Source organism: Gossypium hirsutum, chromosome A07 (assembly GCF_007990345.1).
Source record: "Gossypium hirsutum isolate 1008001.06 chromosome A07, Gossypium_hirsutum_v2.1, whole genome shotgun sequence".
NCBI lineage: Eukaryota > Viridiplantae > Streptophyta > Magnoliopsida > Malvales > Malvaceae > Gossypium > Gossypium hirsutum.
The window spans coordinates 9181716-9205298 of NC_053430.1; the positions used below are offsets into that span (position 1 = coordinate 9181716).

General features: G+C 34.2%; 1 protein-coding gene and 1 long non-coding RNA gene across 2 annotated transcripts; one reads left to right on the forward strand and one right to left on the reverse strand.

Annotated features, from left to right (window-relative positions):
• Nucleotides 1-7780: 7780 nt before the first annotated feature.
• Nucleotides 7781-9368, reverse strand: LOC121232080 (uncharacterized). Its single transcript, XR_005930297.1, has 4 exons — nt 8861-9368; nt 8584-8674; nt 8236-8485; nt 7781-8157 (listed from the first exon to the last, which is right to left on the reverse strand). It is a non-coding gene; the product is annotated as an uncharacterized lncRNA (long non-coding RNA).
• Nucleotides 9369-11408: 2040 nt separating this feature from the next.
• On the forward strand, nt 11409-16306 carry LOC107926692 (protein EARLY FLOWERING 5). The gene is made up of 9 exons (XM_016857583.2): nt 11409-11671; nt 12117-12210; nt 13100-13185; nt 13269-13318; nt 13418-13487; nt 13604-13685; nt 13803-14173; nt 14686-15201; nt 15795-16306. Exons 1-9 carry the CDS (start codon nt 11591-11593, stop codon nt 16011-16013), a joined length of 1569 nt encoding a protein of 522 aa, XP_016713072.1. The 5' UTR covers nt 11409-11590; the 3' UTR covers nt 16014-16306.
• Nucleotides 16307-23583: the final 7277 nt, after the last annotated feature.

A 23583-nucleotide genomic window follows, 5' to 3' on the forward strand; every position in this document is an offset into this window, starting at 1 on the left:
TGCTTATGAAGAAATAGTAAGAGAATAATATATTTTGTGACATGTACATGTATAATTATCTTTGATATGTTGATACAAGGAAATTATGTAAGTTGAGACTATTATTAAACTTAAGTGTGATATGTTGAGAAAATAGGTATATCATTGTTGAATTTATGTGAAATATGTGCAAGTATACTAACAATGTTGTTGTTTGACGCTTAGACAAGTGACAAGCTATCGATTGAATGGTAATATGTTTAATTATAAGGAGCATTGAAATGGTAAGTACTTAGATGAAAATATAATTTAAGATTTAGCGAAATTTTTCTATGATCTCGATTTTATTCCAGCTAGTTTCTAATGTATGTTTTGGGCTTCGAGGGCCCAATAGAGAGACGTTATGATTATTTTTAAAATATGAATAATAAATGACTCAGAATTATCTGAAAATGTTCAGTAAACTCCGGTAATGCCTCGTACCCTATTCCGGCAATGGATATAGGTAGGGGGTGTTACAGGAAGAGTTGTGTGAAGTTGAGATTCGGTGTTTGAGGATAAATAGTGTAGGAAGAATTCCTCAACTGTTATTAATGGTGTGTTCGGGACTCAATCGTTGGGAAAATTGTTTGAAATAGAAAATGGAGCGCTTTAGGAAGTTACATGATCGGTTGAGTGCTCTTAATAATGAGGATAGGGATGAAGAGAATCTCTCTAATCTGTTAGGAACAAAGCTGGGAATGAACCTTGAAATTGATAAGGATAAGCTATACTATGAACAATGAGCTCATGCAAATTGGGTAAAATTGGGAGATGGTAATACAGGCTTTTCCATTGCTTTGCATCGCAAAGTTGGAGACTTAACAAGGTTAAGGGATTAATGGGAGGAGATGGCCACTTTGTTACAAAAGGAGATGGTTTGTTCAACATTGCGAATGATTATTTTATGCGTTTATTTACATCACGAGGGGAGGAGAATTCTAATAATATTTTAGAAGGGGTGCATCCTTGTATTACTAAGGAGATGAATGTGTGTTTGAATACTAGACATCAGAGTGAGGAAATTCTTATTGCGTTAAAATCTATGGAACCAATGAAAGTGGCTAGGTCGGATGGTCTTCCTGCTCTGTTTTATTAAAATTATTGGCATATAGTGTAACACCCTTCGCCGTATCCCTCGCCGGAATAGGGTTCGAGGTGCTACCAGATTTAAACTCATCCATTTATATAAAACCAGACCGTAAAAACTTTTGATCAATTTTAAACTTTTCATACACACGTATATTATCCTTTAATCGGGCTTATAAGGCCCAAAATATTCATGAGGCATTATTAAATATTTACCAATATCTTAGTCTTGTATCATTTACTTACTCAACTTTACAACCCTATACATGCCATAGACTCGAAACACTAAGATTTACTTACGCCGATAGTGTAGACTTGACAATGTGATAATATCTTTAACGGCCTCCAACCCGATCTAACCTGGCAACCCTAGGGAATATGGGAAAGAAAAGGGGAGTAAGCTTTACGCTTAGTAAGTTCATAAGAAAACAATAAGCAACTCATTAACAAGTTTTATTAATGTTTACAACATAATCACAAATTCACTACAAGTTGTCTTCCTGAGCAATAGTCACTAAATTATTTATAACTGGAGCTACAAAACTCCAAATCAATTGCCGTTAATTTTCCTGAAAATAGACTCATATATCTTCCATCCATAAAATTTTCAGAATTTTAGGTTTGGCCAATCAATACCAGATTTTTCTTAAAGTTTCCCCTGTTTCACTGTTTGACTAATCTGACCACTCTTCACTACGAATCAAATTTCTCATTGTACAGAATTCAAAATATGTTCTATTTGATTTCATTTGAAACTAGACTCATTAAGGAGTCTAAGCATATAAATTTTATCTTATAACTATTTTTGTACAAATTATAATGATTTTCTAAAAACAGAATAGGGGACCCCAAAGTCATTTGACTCTATCCCACGCAACTTCAAATATCTCATTATCAGCAATTCTTTTGCTTACACGGTTTCTTTTATAAGAAACTAGACTCATTAAGCTTTAATTACATAATTTATTCAGCTTCTAACTCAACTCCAACAATTTATGGTGATTTTCCAAAATCACGTTACTGCTGCTGTCTCAAGCAGATTTATTACAAATTTACTCTTTCACACATTCTTTGCATTCACATTATTTAAACATGTATATCACCAATCAATTTCATCACATATCTATAATTTCACTCAAGCATAATCTCAATACAATACATCATGCTCAATGATTCGCACACAACCGTTCAAATTAGCAATTATAAGATGATTCCGCACATAGTCCACCCTTATCGATAATTTACGATGGTTTTGCCCTTACTCACATATATGACATAGGCATTTTCACCTATGCTTCTCATTTCACACTCATGATTCAACTCCAATCGATCTAACATGCATAAGAATATATCACATACCTGGCCAACTTAATGCATTGAACAAATTCAATTGCCGATTTAACACAAGGTCTCATAGTCTTAGACTTTTATCAAATCACCGGCATTTAGCCTACTAGGTTTTAAACCCGATAATATTATTCACCAGCTTAAAGCTTGCTAGGCTGAAAGCCCAAATATCACCATTATAAAGTCGTCTCATAAACAATTCATATAATATAGCATGTATACCTGTTCACTTTGCTCTATTTAATCATTCAATCACAATTTATACTTTCCCTTTGGATCATTCGATATTTTGCACACTAAGTGTCATTCTCAATATCTCGCACACTAAGTGCCATTCTCAATATTTCGTACACTGAGTACCATATTTGATTGCCCCGCACACTAAGTGCCACATTTTGTCGATATGTCGTCAGACATTAAAATATTCACGTATATACAATTTATACAATATTAAAGCATTAGAAACATCAATTTAACAATGCTTATTGCATACGAACTTACCTGGCTAAATTGTAGAGATACCAAAGTTCAGGGGCATTTTGGTAATTTTCTTATTTTTCTCGATTTTCCACCCGATCTTGATCTAAATTAATAATTTCATTCAGTATATTAATTTAGACATTAAAACACCTCATTTCATACAATTTGGTCATTTTTGTCATTTTTACAAAATTACCCCTAAAGTTTTACTTTTATTCATTTTAGTCCCTGAGCTCAAAACATGCAAATTAACCATTTTTAACCATAATTAAGCTTAGCCAAATGTTCATGGTATCAAAACAGTCCATAATTCACTTTATGGCAAAATTATAATTTTGCCCCTAATATTTCAACTTCTTTACAATGTAGTCCCTATATCATAAAAATGCAAATTCATGAAATTGAGTAAAATTCTACTATAGACGAATATCACTAGTGTCTCTAGCAGCCCACACATTTCATTTATTTTACATTTTAACCATAAAGTTTTCACATTTATCAATTTAGCCCTTAATTGTCAATTTCACAAAAATTCACTTAACAAAAAGTGTTTAACTATCAACAAAGACTCATATTCTTCCATTAAACTTCAAAGCCCTATTATACTCATCAATGGAAAATATCAAACTATTCAATGGTTTTGCAAAATAGTCCCCTCATTAGATAGATTAAGCAACAACGATCCCAAAAATATAAAAATAATTAAAAACGGGACTAGAAATGCCTACCATGCATTAGCTGAAAGTTGGAAGCTTCTTCCATGGCTTCTCAAGCCTTCATATTCGGCTGGTAAAAAGAGAATGAAAAAGATGACACCTTGATTCTTTTATTATATTCATATTATTATTATTTTTAACCAATTTACAATATTAACCTTTATACACTTTATTTATTACACCAAATGCCAAGCCATCATATCCCACTATCTCTTTAATGGGCTAATTACCAAATAAGGACTTCTACTTTTAAGTTCTATATCTATTTAATACCTTTAGGTTATAGAACACAACTTTTGCACTTTACACAATTTAGTCCTTTTTGTTTAATTAACTATCGAAACGATAAAATTTTTCAACGAAACTTTAATACCATCTTATTGCCACTACGTAAATATTTATAAAAATATTTACGACTCGATTTATAGAAACAAGGTCCCGATACCTTATTTTCTAAACCCACTTGACCTTAGGGTCATACCACTTGAACTTAATAAATCGCTTATAAAACAAAGATCACAATATCAAAAACATTTTTAAAATAACAATTAACTCGTAAATATTAAATATAATATTTACTAACCTACTCGTTCGGATTTGGTGGCCCCGAAATCACTGTTCTGATCAACCCTAAAAAAACGGGCTGTTACATATAGTGGGGCAAGAGGTTGGTGATTATTGTCTTGAGGTGCTAAATGATGGTAAGTCCATCACGGACATAAATAAAACAACTCTTATTCTTATTCTGGAAACCAGTGACCCTACGTGTATACAACAGTTTTGCCTTATCAATTTATGTTCTGTTTTGTATAAGATTATTTCAAAAATAGTGGTGAATAGGTTCTAGAATGTGTTGCATTTGTGTGTAGATAAGGCGCAAAGTGCTTTAATTCTAGGTAGGTTAATAATGGATAATATTCTACTTTCTTACGAAATTTTTAATGCATATAAATGTAAGAGGTTAGGTAAGAAAGGTCATTTTACTCTTAAACTGGATATGAGCTAATCGTATAACAAGGTGGAGTGGGAGTTTTTAACGAAAATGATGTTGCAAATGTGTTTCTTAAGAAGTTGGGTTGACTTTATATTCATTGTATTAGTATTATTTCTTATTTTACGTCTTTAAATGGTGAAATGAGAATGTTGTTTTCTCTTGAAAAAGGTCTTAGGCAAGGAAATCCGCTTAGTCGTTATTTGTTTCTAATTTGTAGTGAGGGGTTATCTTCCCTTATACGTATAGAACTTATGGAGAATATGGTGAAAGGGGCTAAGATTTGTCGGAGGGTCCAGAAATATCCCATTTATTGTTTGCTGATGATTATGTCCTGTTTGAGGAAGCAACTGTGACTAGTGCAATATGTCTGTAATAGCCCAATTTTTCAGTGATGTCGAAAACAGTGGTTTGAAGCCACCAAATCCAGCGAGAAAGTTCGTAAATGATATTTACGAGTCAAATATGGTTTTAAAAAGATTTTTAAATTTGTAATTTGTGTTTTATAATGATTTATTAGGTCAAGTGGTTTTAGAAAGTGAGGTATTGAAATCTCGTTTCTATAAACTGAGCCGTAAATATTTTTATAAATATTTACGGAGTGTCATTAAGGTAGTATTAAAGTTTCATTGAAAGATTTTAACGTTTTGATAGTTAATTAATTAAAAAGGACTAAATTGAAAAAGGTACAAAACTTGGTAATTATAATAACTTAGTATTAAATGGCTTGATTAATGTAAAAATGGTAATTTTGATGAAATTAAAAATAAAAAAAATTGAATTTAAATGTTTTCTAAACATTTCTTCTTCAATTTTCAGCCAAAACAGCCATAGGAGAGAGAGCTTAAGCTGTTTTTTCATTTTTTTGCTTCATGTGAGTTCAATTCTTACCCGTTTCTTATAATTTTTATGTTACAATTAAGTCCAACTAAACCACACCTTTGTTTTTGATTTTATTAAAAATTTTGGAAGTTTCCATTGACAAATATTAGATTTTTTTGATGAATAACATGGATTTAGATTAAAATTAAGCTCTTATGAGCTTCTGTTGGCGTATTCGAGACTACTAGCTCTTATAAGTTTCTGTTGATGATGTACTCTTATCCGTAAGTAGTTCTTCGAATGAAAAGATTTCGATAAAGTGATTCATTTAATGAATTTGAAATACTTGTTATTTATTTTCGTATTGATTTGAATACGAATGTATTATTTAATTAAAGTTGTGAATGATAGGGAATTGACATGAATAATTTTATTTATTTGACTTGTTATAGTAGGTTCGGTAAGATTTTTGTTTAACCCGTCGAACTTACTAAGCTTCATTAAGCTTATTTGTATAGTTTAATTCCTTTGTAAATTTTCGGAAGGTTAGACGATCGGGTCAGCACTCAAGTCACACTATCCAGCTTATCTCGGTAGTTTTTGAAACTTAAAAATGATTTATATGGCATGTATAGGTTTTTTGTATGATCTTAGTCAAAGTTTAGCTTATCTAAATATTAAGAATAATATTTTGTTTATATAACCAACATACATATCGGTATGAAATTAATGTATGATTGTGATTTTAGTATAGTGATATATGTATGTATATAATTGAGTTAAAGTGAACTTTGGTAACATGGTTAGGTAAATTAATTAGGTAAGTTTGGATATTTGGTGGACACATTTTTAAGTTATCATTTGAGAGACCTAAGGGTATATGGGTTGTATATAGTCATAATACATGTTTAAGACTTGTGTTAAATGCCTTGTTATGGCTTGTTGATGTGTAAATTGTTGAGGCTAGGTTGGTGTCAATTTTGGTGAGAAATGTGGCTTAAAAAATGACCTATTTTCGTTCACATGGGTAGAGACATGGGCGTGTATCTCAGCCATGTGTGACACATGGCTAAGTGACACGGCTGTGTGTCCCCTGTATCTTTTTAAGAAATGCAAGTTAGTATGCTCACACGGCCTAGCACACGGGTGTGTGACTTGGCCGTGTAACCTAAGTTAGAGAGTTACATGGCCGTGTGTCCCTATTTCGAATTCTCATACGGCCTTAGGCACGGGCATGTCTCCTGACTGTGTGAGTCACACGGCCTGGCCACACGCCCGTGTGACCCCTACAGTGTTGAAAATTTTAAATGTTTTTAAAAAATTCTCTGAGTTTCTGATTTTGTCTTGACTTGTTTCTAATACGTATTTCGGGTCTTGAGGGCTCATTTAAGGGTCGATATATATGTTTTGATTGATTTTATTATGAGTATTGATATGTAATGAAACGTTTGAAATTTTTGTCTAATTGATCCGTAAACCCCGATAATGCTCTGTAACCCTATTCCGGCAAAAGATACAAGTTAGGGGTGTTACAGTGTTTGAATTAAATTTTGGTTGAGTATGAGAATTCATCAGGTCAATGTGTTACTTTCAACAAATACGTTGTCTACTTTAGCACTAATGTGGATGAGCAGAATAGTGAAGCTTTAGTTGTGTGTTTACGGGTCTGTTCTTTTACTGATCAAGAGTGTTATTTGGGTTTACCCAACATGGTGGTAGAAATAAAAAATTGGCTTTTCAGGTCTTAAAGGACCGTTTAAGAAGTCGTATTACTAGTTTGTTGCAAGCAATTCCTACCTTTGCTATGTCATGTTTCTTATCATTTACGCCATTTTGTTTGGAGTTAGAACGAATTATTAGTCAACTTTAGTGGCAGAAACATGGGGGGAAGAGAGTAGAGTATCCATTGGTGCGCGTGGATGAAAATGTGTCAGCTAAAAGAGGATGGGGGTTAGGCTTTCGTAATTTGGCAAAATTCAATATTGCCTTACTTGCAAAACATCGATGGCGTTTGATTAAGTTTTCGAATTCCCTTTTAACGATGTCACTCGAAGCAAAATAATATCCGTCAATGAATTTTTTGAATGCTAATCTTGGTGCTTACCCTTCATATACCTACAAAAGCATTTGGGCTGCGCGAGGATTGCTCAATTTAGGTTTGTGCTGGCGTGTGGGGTCGGGCACAAATATAAGGATTTGGGAGGATATGTGGGTCCCTAGCTTGCCAGAAAAGAGAATACCAGTTCTAGAAATTAATACGTTAGTAAGACTAGTATCGAATTTGATTAATCCTCAAACGCGGCGGTGGATTGAACAGAAACTCATCACGCATTTGACTGATGAGGTTGCGAAGAGAGTCAGATATATTCCTCTTGCTAGAAATCTACTAGACGATATGGTGGTTTGGGGTGATGAACTATCGGGTGAATTTACAGTGCAGAGTGCTTACAATATCTTCCTTCACGAGGATATTTCACCTGAGGTGCTTGGTACTTACTATAATTACAGAGCATTTTACAAAAACCTTTGGTAAATTAATTTACCAGAGAAAATAAAGATTACAGTTTAGTGCATCTTTAAAAATTACATTCCTAACTATCATAATTTGTAGAATAAGAGGTTGAGAAATTCAACTATGTGTCCAAAATGTACAGGTGGCGCAGACTGTTGAACATATATTTAGAGATTGTTCTTCTGTAGGGGAAATATGGAGAATGTTAGATTTGAGTGGCCTGAAAATATAGCTAATGCATCTTTACAAGAATGACTTACGTATATTTTTTCCATGGTCCCAAGTACTATATGCAGAATTGTGGTTTGTACCCTCTGGTTTATTTGGTCTGCGAGGAATAGGCTGATCCTTGACAAGGTGATTCTTCTACCACAGGATGTATTAAAAAAAGGTTGAGAATGATATGAATGAAAATGACGCAATGCAGAATAAGTTACCTGTCGGAAAGATTGAGTATGAGAGGTGGAGGCCCCCGGATTCTCCTTTTCTTAAAATAAATTATGATGTTGCCTTCAATGGAAAAGGAATGAAATCATGTACAGGGATTGTTGTCAGAAATGGAGGGGGTCAAGTGGTGGGTTCGAGAGAAATTGTTAATTGCCACATACCTACGGGGTTTGCAATGCCCTCGTTTGTCTTCAAGCGTTGAGCTTGGGGGTTGATTTAGGATTTCGAGAGGTGATTCTGGAAAGTGATGCTCTGTCGATGATTAAAAAAATGAGATCATGCATAAATGATGGTTCGGATATAGGGGCCTATATTTATGATGCTAAGATTAAAGTAGAGATGTTTAGCAGGTGTTCATATAGACATGTTTCCAGATATGCAAATACAGTTGCTCATATAGTAGCAAAAGAGGGGTTGAGGAGGGGTGGGAGTGCTTACTTGGTGGGGAATGTGCCTGATTTTGTTAGGGCCATGGTGGAAATGGACCGACATGGTCGGCACGGGGGAGTTGGGAGGAGAAATGGTGAATGTAGCACCTAAAAGTTCTGATCGAAGGTTAAGCTAAGTCCCTTGAGTGGGTTCTTGAATAATTTGGAGGGTGGGAAGGGGTAGGATCGTATTTAGGCGTCGGTTGAATGATGGGTGTCTTCGTGGTGGGGGAGCTGGGATGGGGACTGAGGTTGAGTGGGATTGGTGAAAGGGTAGGTTTCTTGGGGGAAGGCTGTGCTATTGGTTTGGAGATTCAGATGTTTTTGGGTTGCTGGACTTGGGATAATGGGAGGGGAACGACGTAAGGTTTTGCTGAAGAGGATAGTGTTGTTCGAGTTTTTCCATGTTCTGCTAAGATGGTCATGGAATTGGGAAGATAAGATGGTCATTGAATGAGGGCCAACTCATTGATGAGTTACTTTGCTTTATTTGTTTTGTTTCCTTTGTTGCTTTAGTTAGTAGACCGTTTCTTATGTATTTTATTGTTTTATTAATAAAAAATAACCCACTTTCCCTTTTAAAAAAATAATATTTATGTTTTTTTTTTATAATTTTTCTGATTTTTTAATATTTTAATGTAAAAGTATTATATTAAACCTGAAGCTGTCACGTGTTACTATTTTATTGGTCTATTAATTTATTTTAACGATCAATATGATCAATGATGAAAACTATTAATGGAGGAGCTTAATTACTTATTTTAGTTAACGGCAAGGTTTAATTGGGTGTGAATTTAAGATCCTATTCCTGATTCGGTCGCCTGACCCGAGCTATAAGATATTACAACAGTAAAACATTAACATTGTTCACTACCCAGTCATAGATAACCAAATAATTTATTTCATAATTCAATTACAACCATTTCCATGTTACTCAATCATATTCGGACTTAAATCGAGCATGCGAAGCATTTAAAATAAATTGGGAACAGTTCTAGACTAAACTGAAATTTTTACAAAACAATTAGGTAAAAAGTGAAAATATGAGTTACACGGCTGTGTGGTCTGGCCGTGCGACAGAGCTTAGTCCGTGTGGCTTAAGGGCATGACCGTGCGGTCAAATCATCTATCAAACTATGCCCGTGTAATTCAGGGACACACGGCCGTGTTGCTAGGCCGTATATCTCACTATGATTGTGTGGACAAACTTGCACAAAAAACCAATGGGCCACATGGTCATGTCATGCAACCATGTGTGGCACACAATCGTGTGACATACAGGAGTTTAATTGTTTTTTTTATATTTTTTAAGGGTTTTTTTGATATATAAGCATTTTTAATATATTTTTAATATTTTATATTTAATTTTAAATTTTTAAAATTTGTTTAGAATATTATTAAGAAAAATTTAAAAAAATTAAATTATATTTTAACTATAATTCAGATACCAAATTAGTAATTTAAACGTCAAAGGAATTCATATTTTGAATGAATATGCTAAAAGGAAATTGAAAAAAAAATAAAAGCCACAATTATTTCTTTTAAATTCCTCCATTTATTTGACGTGTAAAATTCATGTCATTTATGCTTTTTCTATTTCTAAAAAATTGGACACGTGTCACTAACTATTGGTCAGTCTGGCCATGTCAATTCAGTAACGAAATGGACAACTTTTCTAGATGGCGAAATAGTATAGTAGAGGTGTGCATGGGCCGGGTCGGGTTGAGTTCGAGCCGAGTTCAACTAAAAATTTAAGTCGATTTGTTAGGCCCGAGTTCGGCCCAACCTGACCCGAAAAATGGGCTTAAAATTTTGCCCAAGCCATACTCGAATAAAAATGTTAAAACTAGGGCCCAACCCGGCCTGCCCATATTAATTTTTATATAATTTTAAAATATATATAAACCATAAAAAATATTAAAAACATCAAATAAATATTTCTCGACAAATTGAAGATAAATTTTAAAAAATATGTATACTTAAATAACACTAAAATAGATACAAATTAACAAGCAAATGTTTCTAAAATAATAACAAAATTAACAAATGTCTTTAAAATAATAAAAAAGTTAACAATAAAATAAGTTTTATACAATATTCAAATAATAACAACAAAATAGTAGCAACATAATAGTAAAATAGTAACAAAATAAGGAGAAAACAATAAAAAAATAATATTAAAAAAAAAGATTTTTTGTAATGTAGTGAATTTGGGCCGGGCCCGGACCAAAAATGCCTTACTCGAGGCCCGACACATTTTTTAAACGAGCATTTTTTTTGCCTAAGCTCATTTTTTGTGCCTCTATTTTTGCCCAAACCCTCTCACATTTTGGGCGGGCCTTCGGGCTAGGGCAGGTGGCCCGGCCCATGCACACCTCTAAGTATAGGTACCAAATTGATAAAAAATCCTGAGATATCATATTGTTGGATGAGGTATAGCTCAGGGGCCAAATTAATATTTAATCCAAAAAATAATTATTTGGGCCTGAAGGAAGGATAGGTGTAAATATGAAAATGCCCGGCCATTGAAAAAGTTTAAGCCCAACCCAAGCTTCAGTAAGCTAAGGAGAAAACCGTAATTTTGACAGTAAAAATAATATGTATATCCGAAACATCGTAGGCCGATCGATTTTCTTTCCCCTAATTTGAAATCGGAATAATAACCAGCAGGAGGAGAAAGAAGCCCTAAAAGGTTTAAGAAAATTTGTGAAGAAGACAGAGCTTCAAAGAGAAATAGAAGATGAAGACAACGAAAGGGGGCAAAGTTATGAACCCTACGGATGCCTACCGTAAGGAGCTTCGTAAGAAAGAACTTAAACGGGTACAATCCTACTTCTTTCCGTTTCTTTTCAGGGTTTTCTGCTTTCTTTTTTACTTCAATGATACTCAATTCTTGGTTTTAATTGTTTCGGATTCAATTCGATCTTCCTGTTGGCTTTTTTTTTCCTTTGTTTCGGTTTGAAAGGGTAAGGGAAAAAGATGTCATCTAAATTGATTTTTTTTCTGTTCTTTTAATATTTACTTAAAAAAAAGTGAATTTCCGAAGAACCCTGGGGAAATTATTTTGTTTAAAGTTAATATTCGCCTTAAATAAGCTGTTGAATTTTATTTATTCAAAATTGAAAAAAAAAACATAGTAGAGGATTGCATAATTTTATTTCGCTTACTTTGGAGCTGACTTTATAAATATAAGTCTTGTCTCGGTTTTAGCATTCATGTACATTTGAATGTTTAAATCGTGGTTGGTGTTTTATATGTTATAACAGAACAAGAAGGAAAGAAAGAAGGTGAGGGAGGTGGGGATTTTGAAGAAGGATCCTCAGGCAATCATGGAGCAGATTGAGAAGTTAGAAGTGATGAGTAAGTCGTTCTTTTTAGATGTTTCATGATTGATTAATGAGTAAATATCTCTGTTTACTGAACTCGAATAAGAGTAGAGCTTATGGTGGTGGTTATACTTTAATTGCTAAATTTTATAGCATTGGATTTTACCCTTTTTTACCTGTAGTGGTCAAAATTTTAGGGCTGTACTTTTAATGAAGGGACTGAACAAGCCTTTGTTACTGATTGATTTTTTTTTGCTTTATTTTTACTTCATCTGGAGTTGGTTTTGGTTATTATCTTTTGTGGTGTTTGGGCATTTCCTTGAACATGGCATTAGCTGAGTTTTTACTAGCGTGAGAAACATAATAATTTCTAAATCAAATGGAAGAAAATCAGTATTTCCTTTAAGCAATGATTTGATTTTTTTAAGTCAATACCAGGATGTTTGGCTATATGTCTTCCTGTGAAATATTTGTTTGATCAAATACAGCATAAAGATGGAAGTGAATTGACTATTTCCTAGTGTAAGATGGCAATCTTAACAAAAAATAGATATTAACTACCTAGATAAGTTATCTTTTCCCAATTCCTTTTTTCTTTCTTTCTTTCTTCTTATGTGAAGAAATTAACTACCTAGTGTAAGATGGCGATCTTAACGAAAAATAGATATTAACTACCTAGATAAGTTATCTTTTCCCAATTCCTTCTTTCTTTCTTCCTTCTTATGTGAAGAAAGGTTGAAAGGGGGTATCATAGTGGTATTACTAGTAGGTTTGTTCAATGTAGCACTGATTCCTATTGGATGTTTATTGCTTCATTATGTTGTGTCCTCTGTTCACCTTATTCTCTCTACTAATACATTTGATTATTTTTTTGTTGATTTTAATTTTAGAATCTGGTCAATAACTTTGTTGAGTTACTGCAGAGGCTGAAGGTGCATTAGACAAAGCAAGAAAACACAGGAAGAGACAACTCGAAGACACACTTAATCTTGTCTTAAAGAAGAGGAAGGTAATAATTTATGATTTTCTGACATTTATTAGAATTACTTGTCTGTATGAGATAACTACAGTTTTCATTACTCCCTTGGTCAGGAATTCGAAGACAAAATGAAGGAGAAGGGTGAGACCCCTGTTATGTTCAGGTAAATAGACATTATCGTTTTAATATGTTTGTTAATGCTTCATTCTTATCATCTCCCAATTCTTATTTACCTACTATTGTTTGTCTTCTGCTGCTGCAGTCACTTGGGGCCTCCTCGCAGAAGGACAACTGCAGAAGAGGAAGACAGAGCAAAGCATCCTAAGCCTGAAGTAAGATTTGAATCAGATGACTAACATGTACAATAATTTTTTTGATGGACTCTCTATTTGCTTTGGAGCCTAATTCTTTTCCTTTGCTGCTCTGCTGCTGTTTTTTTTTTTTGCAGGACTCTGTTTACTATCACCCTGCTCTGAATCCCACTGGGGCTCCACCACCTGGAAAGCCACCTATGTACAAATCGTCAATAGGTCTGGCAACTTCCTTATTGATTTGTTGTCTGCTTAAACATAGTTCTCTCTCCTGCATTTTTTACTTATTATTTTCTCTCACTCATGCTTTTAGTCTGCTTTTGTTTTGGCCTTCAGGACCTAGAATTCCCTTGTCTGCAGCATCATCAAGTGCTGCCGCATCATCCTCACAGACAGAGTCGGAGGATGTTCCTCTAGCTGTACCACCTCCACCTCCTTTGCTAGATGCTGGTTCAAACTCTGGGGATGGCACGGTTGTGCCTTCATCTTTGCCTCTACCACCCCCACCTCCTGTGCCGTCCACGCCTGCCACAGCAAACTTGGGTATTCCTTTGCCTCCACCACCTCCTGGTCCCCCACCTAAAGATCAAGTTGCTGTTCGCCCTCCACTACCTCCACCTCCTCCCCTTCCACAGTCTGCACAGCCACCTCCACCTGGCACTAGTGGGAACATGCCAGATGACTTGACCTCCAAGGATCTTGCTCAGGTAAGCTCTTCTAACATCCTCTCTGGATATGCCACCTTTCTGGCTTGAGCATATAAACAATATGTATGTTTTAAGTGTTTGTGTAATCTTAAGATCTAAAGAGTTTAGTTTATCTACAAAACATGCAAAATATTTGGTTGGACAATATACATGATTTCCTCAAGGTCCCATGTCTGTTGTTGAATACTCAAATATTGAGCAGTAGAGAGTTTGATACTGTGCCCTTTCTCACTAACAAAGGTACATCCATTGAGAAAAGCTAAAAATAAAATAAATTTAAGAGATCTCTTGCCTATGGCCTTCAAAAAGCCTTGCTTGGAAGGGTCTCTAGTGAATTTTTTGTTTAGCCCTAAGGTGCAAGGTCTAGGCGCATGTCTTGTCAACATTGATCTTCTTACACAGAAAGATCTACACTTGGTCAAAAGCTGAGAACGGTGAAATTGTTTCCTAATTCTTTAGAAATATTTTCTGTGAGAAAAATGTTAATTTGTCTGTCTTGCTCTCCTTCTTAGGTGCCAACTGTACTCCCTCCCCCTCCTCCTGGAATGCCCCCTAAATTGGCTACTAATCAAGGTGAAGGTGGTCCGTCAGAAGCTGATACCAATAACCATACAGCAATTTCTAAAATGGTTCCACCACCTCCACCTCCTCCCAGACAACCTCCGGTGCCTGGACCTGCCATGGTCCCAGCTTTACAGCCAGATATTTTACCCCCTGGAATACCAGGTTTCCCTCCGCCGCCGCTTCCAGACATGCGGGCAGCACTATCTGCCAGTGGACTTCCTAGTCAAGCTGCTCCTCCAGGAATGATGGTTCCACTTATTCCAAAACCACCTTTAGGCCCCCCACCTGGACCTCCTCCAATGATGAGACCACCACTTCCACCTGGTCCACCACCTGCCGCGCTGGATGATTATAATCTTGCAAACCGACCACCCTTACCACAGAAACCATCATATGTTAAATCTGCTGCATCTACTGTTGTTAAGCGACCACTGGCTCAGCACCAGCCGGAACTTACGGCTATGGTAAGTGCACTTTGCTAGAATTATGTTGGTTTATAATTACTGTGACTATGAATATGATTTGATACATATTCATGGATGCATGAGACATAGAGTTTTGGAGCTTATTGAGCCACATTGCTGTAGCTTGGTGATTAAAATGTTCTTTTTTTTATAATTTTTTTTGGAACATGTCCCTTTTGGTATGATGTGGGCATCAGCATTGAGTGAGTTCCCATTCCTTTAGATTTGGGATGTTGAAACGGTTAAGTAGTTTCACTTCTACCCCTCTGGCTAGTAGCTTTCTTTTAGATGATCTTTAAGGTCTATGCCAACAACCTACATGTAAGGATTAGAACTTTGAAGAATCTTTTCTCAAATATGGTCAAGTATGCACTGTTTCTATATTTTGTGCCATTTATGTTAAGTTGATAACTTATCTTAGCCAACATTGTTTTCTAATCCTGAAAACTATACCAGATAAAGAAATACTATTTTTGTGAACGTTCTTAGCACTTCCTAAAGACCAATTTGCTGTGTTGGTATATTGCCAAAACTCTAGAAAATGACGGCATATATGTTATCACAGTCCTGATTTAAGCTATTACGAGTCTTAGGTGCCTGCATCTGTTCGAGTAAGGAGGGAGATTGCTGCCCCAAAAGCAAGACCAAAGCCTTCACACTTAATCATGACAGCGACCACCAAGCCTGTAGCTACTACCATTGTGAAGCCTGAATCAGCTAGCACATCATCAGCTCCGAAGGGACAGAGTATAGATGACTCGTACACAGCATTCCTCGAGGATATGAAGGCACTTGGTGCACTTGATAGCTGATATTGCCATAGCGAGATTTCAAGGAAAAGTGGCTCCCATGCAATCTGAATGAAGCAGAGGTATAAGCTAATTTTATGGATGTATGGGTTTGGGGATAATTGTTATTCTTTGGTCCAGTTTTTCCATATAGATGTATTATGATCAACTGATTGCCACATTTTTCTGTTGGCAAACTTACAAACTTTCTCAGTTGATGCGATAGGTGTAATGGAGGGCAATTTTCCTCAAGTGAATGATAAAATGTATCTGCTCTGATTATCATATCAATTTTACATGCATTTTGCGTTTGAAAATTGTATCTTAATCTTCTGATTTTTAGCCACAAACTGATAATATTTATATTATTGATTCACTGGTTTCCTGTTAATCAACATTTTTGGTAGAATCAAACTGGATGAGATAGGTCAAGATTGTTCTTATCCTTTCTTTTATACTTATTCTCTTTTAGCCATTTATTCAAGATTGACACAAAGGCCAGAAATAAGGGAGATCAAAGAGGACTAAAAGGAATAAAATATGAACTCAATAATGCATAAGAATCTAGGTTACATAAACCATTACGAAAACCGGAGGTCACGCTTAAAGCCAAGATCTATTTTGATCATTTGTAAATCTTTAGCCACTAGGCTTCATTCAGTGCGTCGGCAATGATGTAGATAGTTCCATGGATCAACGGATACATAAATTCTTTACGTCATTAAGCAAAAAAGAAGAAAAAGAAGCAGCAGCTTCTTCACCATCAAAAGTGTCAGATTGCAAATGCAAGTGTTTGTGACGAAATTTAAAAAATTATATTAGAAAAAGAACTTCTCTGATTTTTTTTACAATTGTACACATCAATCTTAGTACTTGTGTATGAACCTGTCTGATGCCATGGGGAGGTGGTCAAATAGTAAGGATTTTATAGGGAGGTCTTCAGATTTTTTGATCAATTCGATTGTAACTTTAATCGATTTTAATTTTCTATCTAGTAACCTTCTTTGTTATTCTCGAATTCACAGATGTTCAAAGAGTCGGCTCCAAAGCAAAATAACAAACACAAAACTAATTGAAACTTTGAGCAAGAAAATCAATATTCTCTTTAGGGGTGACAATATCAATTTTTTAGATTCATATTATTAATTTTTCATGTCTTTTGAATAATAACAATCTCTCTTTAAATCTAAAAGTAAGAAGTAAAAAAATCTAGTTATTTTATGTTGAAGAAAAATAGCACAAAATGAATTTACAGAGTTTCACTAAGGTAAACTGACCATATAAAATTAGTAATTGAACGGGGAAGGAAACCATCGGAAAAAGTGCAGGCGATTAACATAATTTATGTGTTGATGAGAAATGACAAGAAAATCATTAATTTTTCTTTTTGTAGAGCGTGTAAACTCTTACTAGAAAATTAACCACAATAACATTTACATCGGAATTTCCCTAAACCTTAAACCCGTAATGCTGAGGGGGAGTGAACCAATTATCTATTGGTTTCTCTTACAGTTGATGTACTTGGGCTTAAAATCTACTGAAAAGAAATTCGAAATGTCCTTTGTCTATGCTATGTTAAAACTGGGTGAATCAGTTGAAGGAACTAGCTATGAAGTGTCTACGCCAAACTTGTATGATGACAGGTGCTGCATGGGGAAATACAAAAGCTCTGAATCAAGATAAGGGATGACCTGAAGAGGTTGGGGGCAATGAACCCAAGGGGTAGTATGCTCATTAACATCAGGCTGACCCCTACCAGCTCGACGAGGTTGACGTCGACTACCACGATTGCTTCCAATGTCAGGCATCAGATCAGCTGGTTCTGGGACATCCTCATCGACAAATACCATTTGCGCTTGTGCTTCAGCTTACTGAATTCTAATCCATCACCCGTTGGATGTGGGTGCCCTCCGGATAACTAGATACTAGTCCTTTGGATAAAAAACCTAACCCGCTTGCCCTATACCAAATCATATACCGTGGATCCATATGGAAACAATAGTCTTGGATCAGTTGTCCAATGATGAAAAAAACATGACGCCATTGCCACTAACGGATCCAATCTCGACGTTCTTTAGCTCAATTTGTGTCCTGTCGACCTCTGCCGCAACACCTGATCATTAAGTTCGACTCGATGATGTTGAAGCAGATAACAGTAGTTTATGCCCTACCCAATGTCTGGGCCTCCTCCGCTGTGTCCCTTGGTAGTACTGCTTGAATATCCTCCGCCAAATACTACGTCGCTTGGAACTATATTTTCTAATTGCAAGCTAACAAAAGACTGAATGATAATTACGTATTGGAACTATAATCCTTTTGACAGGTTGAGTAACTAACCCCTTGAGCTGCATATCTATCAATATCAATCTGGGTTTGTGTCGGTTCCTAATAATATGTGGTGCGATCCAAATTCAACCTAAATTTACAATTATTTTTAAAATTTATCAGCAACATTATAAAAATAAATCCTAAAAATCGCGCATGCATTGTATATAAATGTCTTTTTATCTTTTTGCTAACGTAAAATAGAACACATAAGAGGGGACGTTATAAACAACATGCACATCCATGCCCATATTTGAAAGAAGGTGTAGAAACCATTTAATTGCTTTGTTTTCTGATTAGTTGAACTATTAAGAGCTCAGTACATGAATGCTAAAACCACAAACCCCCGGCTATAACTACGTACACGACTAAGGTCCTGCAGATACATCAACTAGCAAAGACCCCTTGACTTATCTGCCATCAGTAGACTGTCAATGTTGCATAGTATTATTGAAAAATATCTTCATTGCTCACACTGTTATCCAATTGATTCTTGATCAATGAATGCACCAATGTGAATTTCACTCGATTGCCTTAAGATCTTTTGTAACACTCCCTGCCCGTATTCCGAGCCTAGAATAGGGTACGAGGCATTACTGAACTTAATATGATCAATCATGTAAAAAAAACAGCCATAAAATTTCTTCTAAATTAAAAACTTTCATACATATGTTTAACGTCTCTTATATGGGCCTACGGGGCCCAAAACATACATTCAGGGTGGTTCGGGACCAAACCGTAAACATATGAAACTTTTGCAACACTTAGAAAATTTTCACACTTTGGAAAGTCACACACTCGTGTTTTCAACCCGTGTAACTCTCTGTTTATAACTTCATCACCCTTGTCAGTCGTATACTTCATATAAATAACAAGAAACGTGTATGGACTTAATTCTCATTAAATTTCTCATATATATACACAATTTCACGTTATGTAATCATACAACATATATCAGCCATATCTCTGTAATCTAAATATATTTTCATAACAACTTATCTTGATTTCATACTATTGCATATTTAAGTTTTATTTACCAAAGTATTTGAAATATCATCTTTATGCAAATAGCACACATGAGGTACATAATTCCATAATTATGAATGAACACATTTATCAAACATATTCCATGTTTTTATATATATCATAGTTCATATTTTCATGTATCAATTACCATCACTTCCTCGTAGTTCAGAAAAATACGTGTAACAATTCATAAATATGCAATTCATTAACTATTCCTACCAATCACAATTCAAATTGCCAAATCACTTATTGAGCCCAATTTCAATGTTCACTAAAATCTATCATATAAATTTAGATGTACGTATTCATCAATAAATTCCATGTACAGATATCATTATCTTATATTTCCACATACATTTACTTTCCATATTTATGAATTCAAATAGCATATACAAGACATACCAATGTATTTCAAGTACGCTTTCATTATATTTCATTTCGAACTCAGATTATTTCATACTAGAAGTTTTCTCATTAACTCATTTGGAATACCAATTCATACGGATAATACACTCAAGGCGTAGAAATATATAATCACAAATGAACTCATTCATCAACCAAGTTTTATGCTCATGTCTCATCAACTCGTATTTCCTTATGTCACATAATTCCATGTAATACTTACCAAACTTCTTCAAATTAGTGAACATCTTACGGAATTGAGTACTTCGTTTTCTCGATGCCATAGTTCAATTTTGCTCTTACATATCTTCACATAATGATGCCATAGCCCAGCTATGGTCTTACACATATTCATATATCGATGCCATAGCCCAGCTATGGTCTTACACGAATCACATATCTCACTGATGCCATATCCCAGATATGGTCTTATACAGTAGCATATATCACACCGATGCCATATCCCAGATATGATCTTATACGGAAATCACTTGTCACTTGTCTCTTGTAGCCGAAGCTACCACTTTTCACTGATCAGGTAGCCAGAGCTACCACTTTTCACTGATCAGGTAGCTGAAGCTACCACTTTTCACTTGTCATTTGTCATTGATCAGATAAGTGTAGCCGAAGCTATCACTTATCACTTCCACTTTTCCTTGATCAGATAAGTGTAGCCGAAGCTATCACTTATCACTTGTTGCCATGATCCAACCATGGTCTTTTCCTTCAATTCATCTTGTCACTGAACTGAAATGCTCAATTTGATCATTTATTCAATTTTCATGCTTTTACATTATTCACGATTTTATCATCAATACATATGAAGTAACACATCATGAAATTTATAAAATTAACAAATAATCACTAAAATTTTAGCCATATAAACTCATAAGTTCAATTTTTGTATCATAACGATAATCATAATTTCATAATAAATATTCCAAATAAATCATTATATCATTTCTAATTCAACACTTGTCGATTATAATCGGGCATGTGATCAATTTATACACGAGTCATTCATATATATATGTATATTTTTCCTCCTCCTCCTCTCCATCCACATCCTTAGTATAAACAACACACTTGTAGGTAACATTATCCATAATTTTCACCATCTACTTATGTGAATATTCAAGCTGTCCATCTGTGTCATAGTCACTAAATTATTTTTATCTTGAGCTACAGAACTCCAAATTAAGATAAATAAATTTTCCCAGAAACTAGACTCATATGTCTTCTTACCATAAAATTTTCATACTTTTTTATTGGTCCAATTAATACAGTTTATTCATTGAAGTCTCCCCTGTTCTGCTGTCTGACAATCCCGACCCTTCTTCACTAAAAATTAATTATCTTCTCGTACAGAATTCAAATGATATCCTCGTTTGTTTCTCTTGAAAATATACTCATTCAGGATTCTAAACATATAAATTTAATCCCCTAATTATTTTTATCCAATTTTTTATGATTTAACAAAGTCAGAACAGGGGAACCCGAAATCATTCTGACCTTATCTCACAAAAGTTATTGTATCTCATGATTTACAATTCCATTGCTTACATAATTTCTTTTATAAGAAACTAGACTCAATAAGCTTTAATTTCATATTTTATTCATACTCTAATTCAATTTATAAAATTTTTGGTGATTTTTCAAAGTTAAACTACTGCTGCTGCCCAAAACAGTTTTAGTGCAAAATGTTGATTTCCATTTTACCCCAAATTTCTCAATTCATACAATTCAGTCCTTACTCAATTAACCACTCAATTAAGATAATTTTCTCAATTAATATTTTTTCTAGACATTATAAGTTATTTCATAACTATTGAAATTCATAATTTTCACATAAAACTCTAACTTCAAACTCTTTTACAATTAGGTCCCAAACATTCACTTTCTATTCAATTTTTTCAATAAAATCAGCATATAAACAATTTAAAGCTCTAATTCCATGCCAAATCATCATATAATTCCAGCACATATTCATAGAAACTTTCAATTTCTTTCATAGAATCCAAAACTAATGAATTCGACAAGTGGACCTATTTGTAAAAGTCACAAAAACACAAAACTTTCAAGGAGAAAGCAAGAATTAAACTTACATGAAGCTAGAGTATGAAAACCAGCTTGAACCCTCATCCATGGCTGTTTTTCAGCTGATGAATATGAAGAGAAATGAAGAGAATTCTAGATATTCCAATTTAGTCCCATTTTTATTTAGCCAATTTTGGCAATTTTCCAATTTTGCCCTTATTTCACCCATTTCCTGATTTTTCTCAGCTATTGCCGCCCAAAATATCTCCTTTGGGCTTATTTTCACTTTAGGTCCTTCCTTATTTGACAATTGAGCTATTTAATCCTTTTAGCAACTTTTACACCCTTTTCAATTTAGTCCTTTTTATTTAATTAACCACCCAAACATCAAAATTTTCTGACTAAATTTTATTACTACCTCACCAACACTCCATAAATATTTCTAAAAATATTTATGGCTCGATTTATGAAGTCTAGGTCTCAATACCTCATTCTCGACCCAATTTACCTATTTAATTCTTTTAAATTACCAAATTCACTAATTCAAAAATGCTTTTATATTCATATTTGACTCATAGGTATTAATTTATTAAATTTTCAACTCACCCGTTGGATTTAGTGATCTTAAATCTCTATTCCCGATACTACTGAAAATTAGGCTGTTACATCTTTTTTGTCGTCTGAATAATTGTCAAGTGATTTTCTTATTTTTGGCTCTAGATCTAACTCGGTGAACTTGATAACAACAAACCTTTCAATTGAAATGCTCATAATCAAAAGTACATCTTCCAATATGATTGCCATTTCACCACATAGGAAGTGGAAAGTCACTGTCTCTGGTCTCCACCTTTCTACTAAGGTCGTGATCAATGGTGTTCACAACGGAATGAGATGTATTTCAGTGACTTTTAAAAACTTCGCTGTTACTAGACAGGCCCTAAGCTAAGCATCCCTTCTTTTGACATCAGATACCCTAAGTTCCTTTGAATTCGAAGGTTCTTTTTCTTAACCTAGCACACAGACAAAGATATTTATTACTAACAATTTGAAAATTTTAATATAAATACCAAAAATAAAGACCAAATTACAAAATTGATAGTTACTTAAACTATATGGTTCACTTCCCTAAATAAACTCAATATATAATTTAAAAGATCGATTTTGAGGTGAAAATCTAAAATTTTAGGTATATGTTATTGTCAATCAAGGTAGTTGTAGTTAAGCGGTTAAAATGCATAAAACCTCTAAAGTCAACACCTAGTGTTGTCAAGTATAGTATAGCATTTATTATGTTAGGTTTATCTTAAATTGTGAAATTTACGAATAATTCGACATCAACTAATGTTAAGCTTAGTTCCTTACATTTAATAGGGTTAGGATTTAAAATGAAGTACGAAACCACGAATACATGCAAAATCAACAATAGTTGATGTTGAGTTCGACATATTTGTTGTATTTGACTTGGTCAATTACATCAATAAAAAAAATTCATTTACTCAAATAAAACTCGTGAACTCAATAAAACCTTAATCATTACTCTGTGATGCAAATTTTGTATGAAAATTGATATCCTTTAATATTGAAGTAATCCTAAAAAGAAAAAAGGTATTTGGAACAATAATTTCCCCTAACTTATCATAATAAATAACATGTCAAAACCACCTTAAACCTTAAAATAATAATTCAAATTGTGGTTTAAATTGAAATTTACTTAGTAGACCAAATAAATGGGATTGAATGAACAATTTAACCTTTAAATCACATTACAATTTTTCGAAAATAAAAGTATCAAATTAAAAATATA

Bases quoted from the DNA above. Each gene is read 5' to 3' on its own strand.
- LOC107926692 (XM_016857583.2), top strand. From the start codon at position 11,591: ATGAAGACAACGAAAGGGGGCAAAGTTATGAACCCTACGGATGCCTAC. The intron at 13,488-13,603 runs GTAAGATTTGAA...TTTTTTTTGCAG, and splicing joins CAAAGCATCCTAAGCCTGAA to GACTCTGTTTACTATCACCC. The intron at 14,174-14,685 runs GTAAGCTCTTCT...TCTCCTTCTTAG, and splicing joins CCTCCAAGGATCTTGCTCAG to GTGCCAACTGTACTCCCTCC.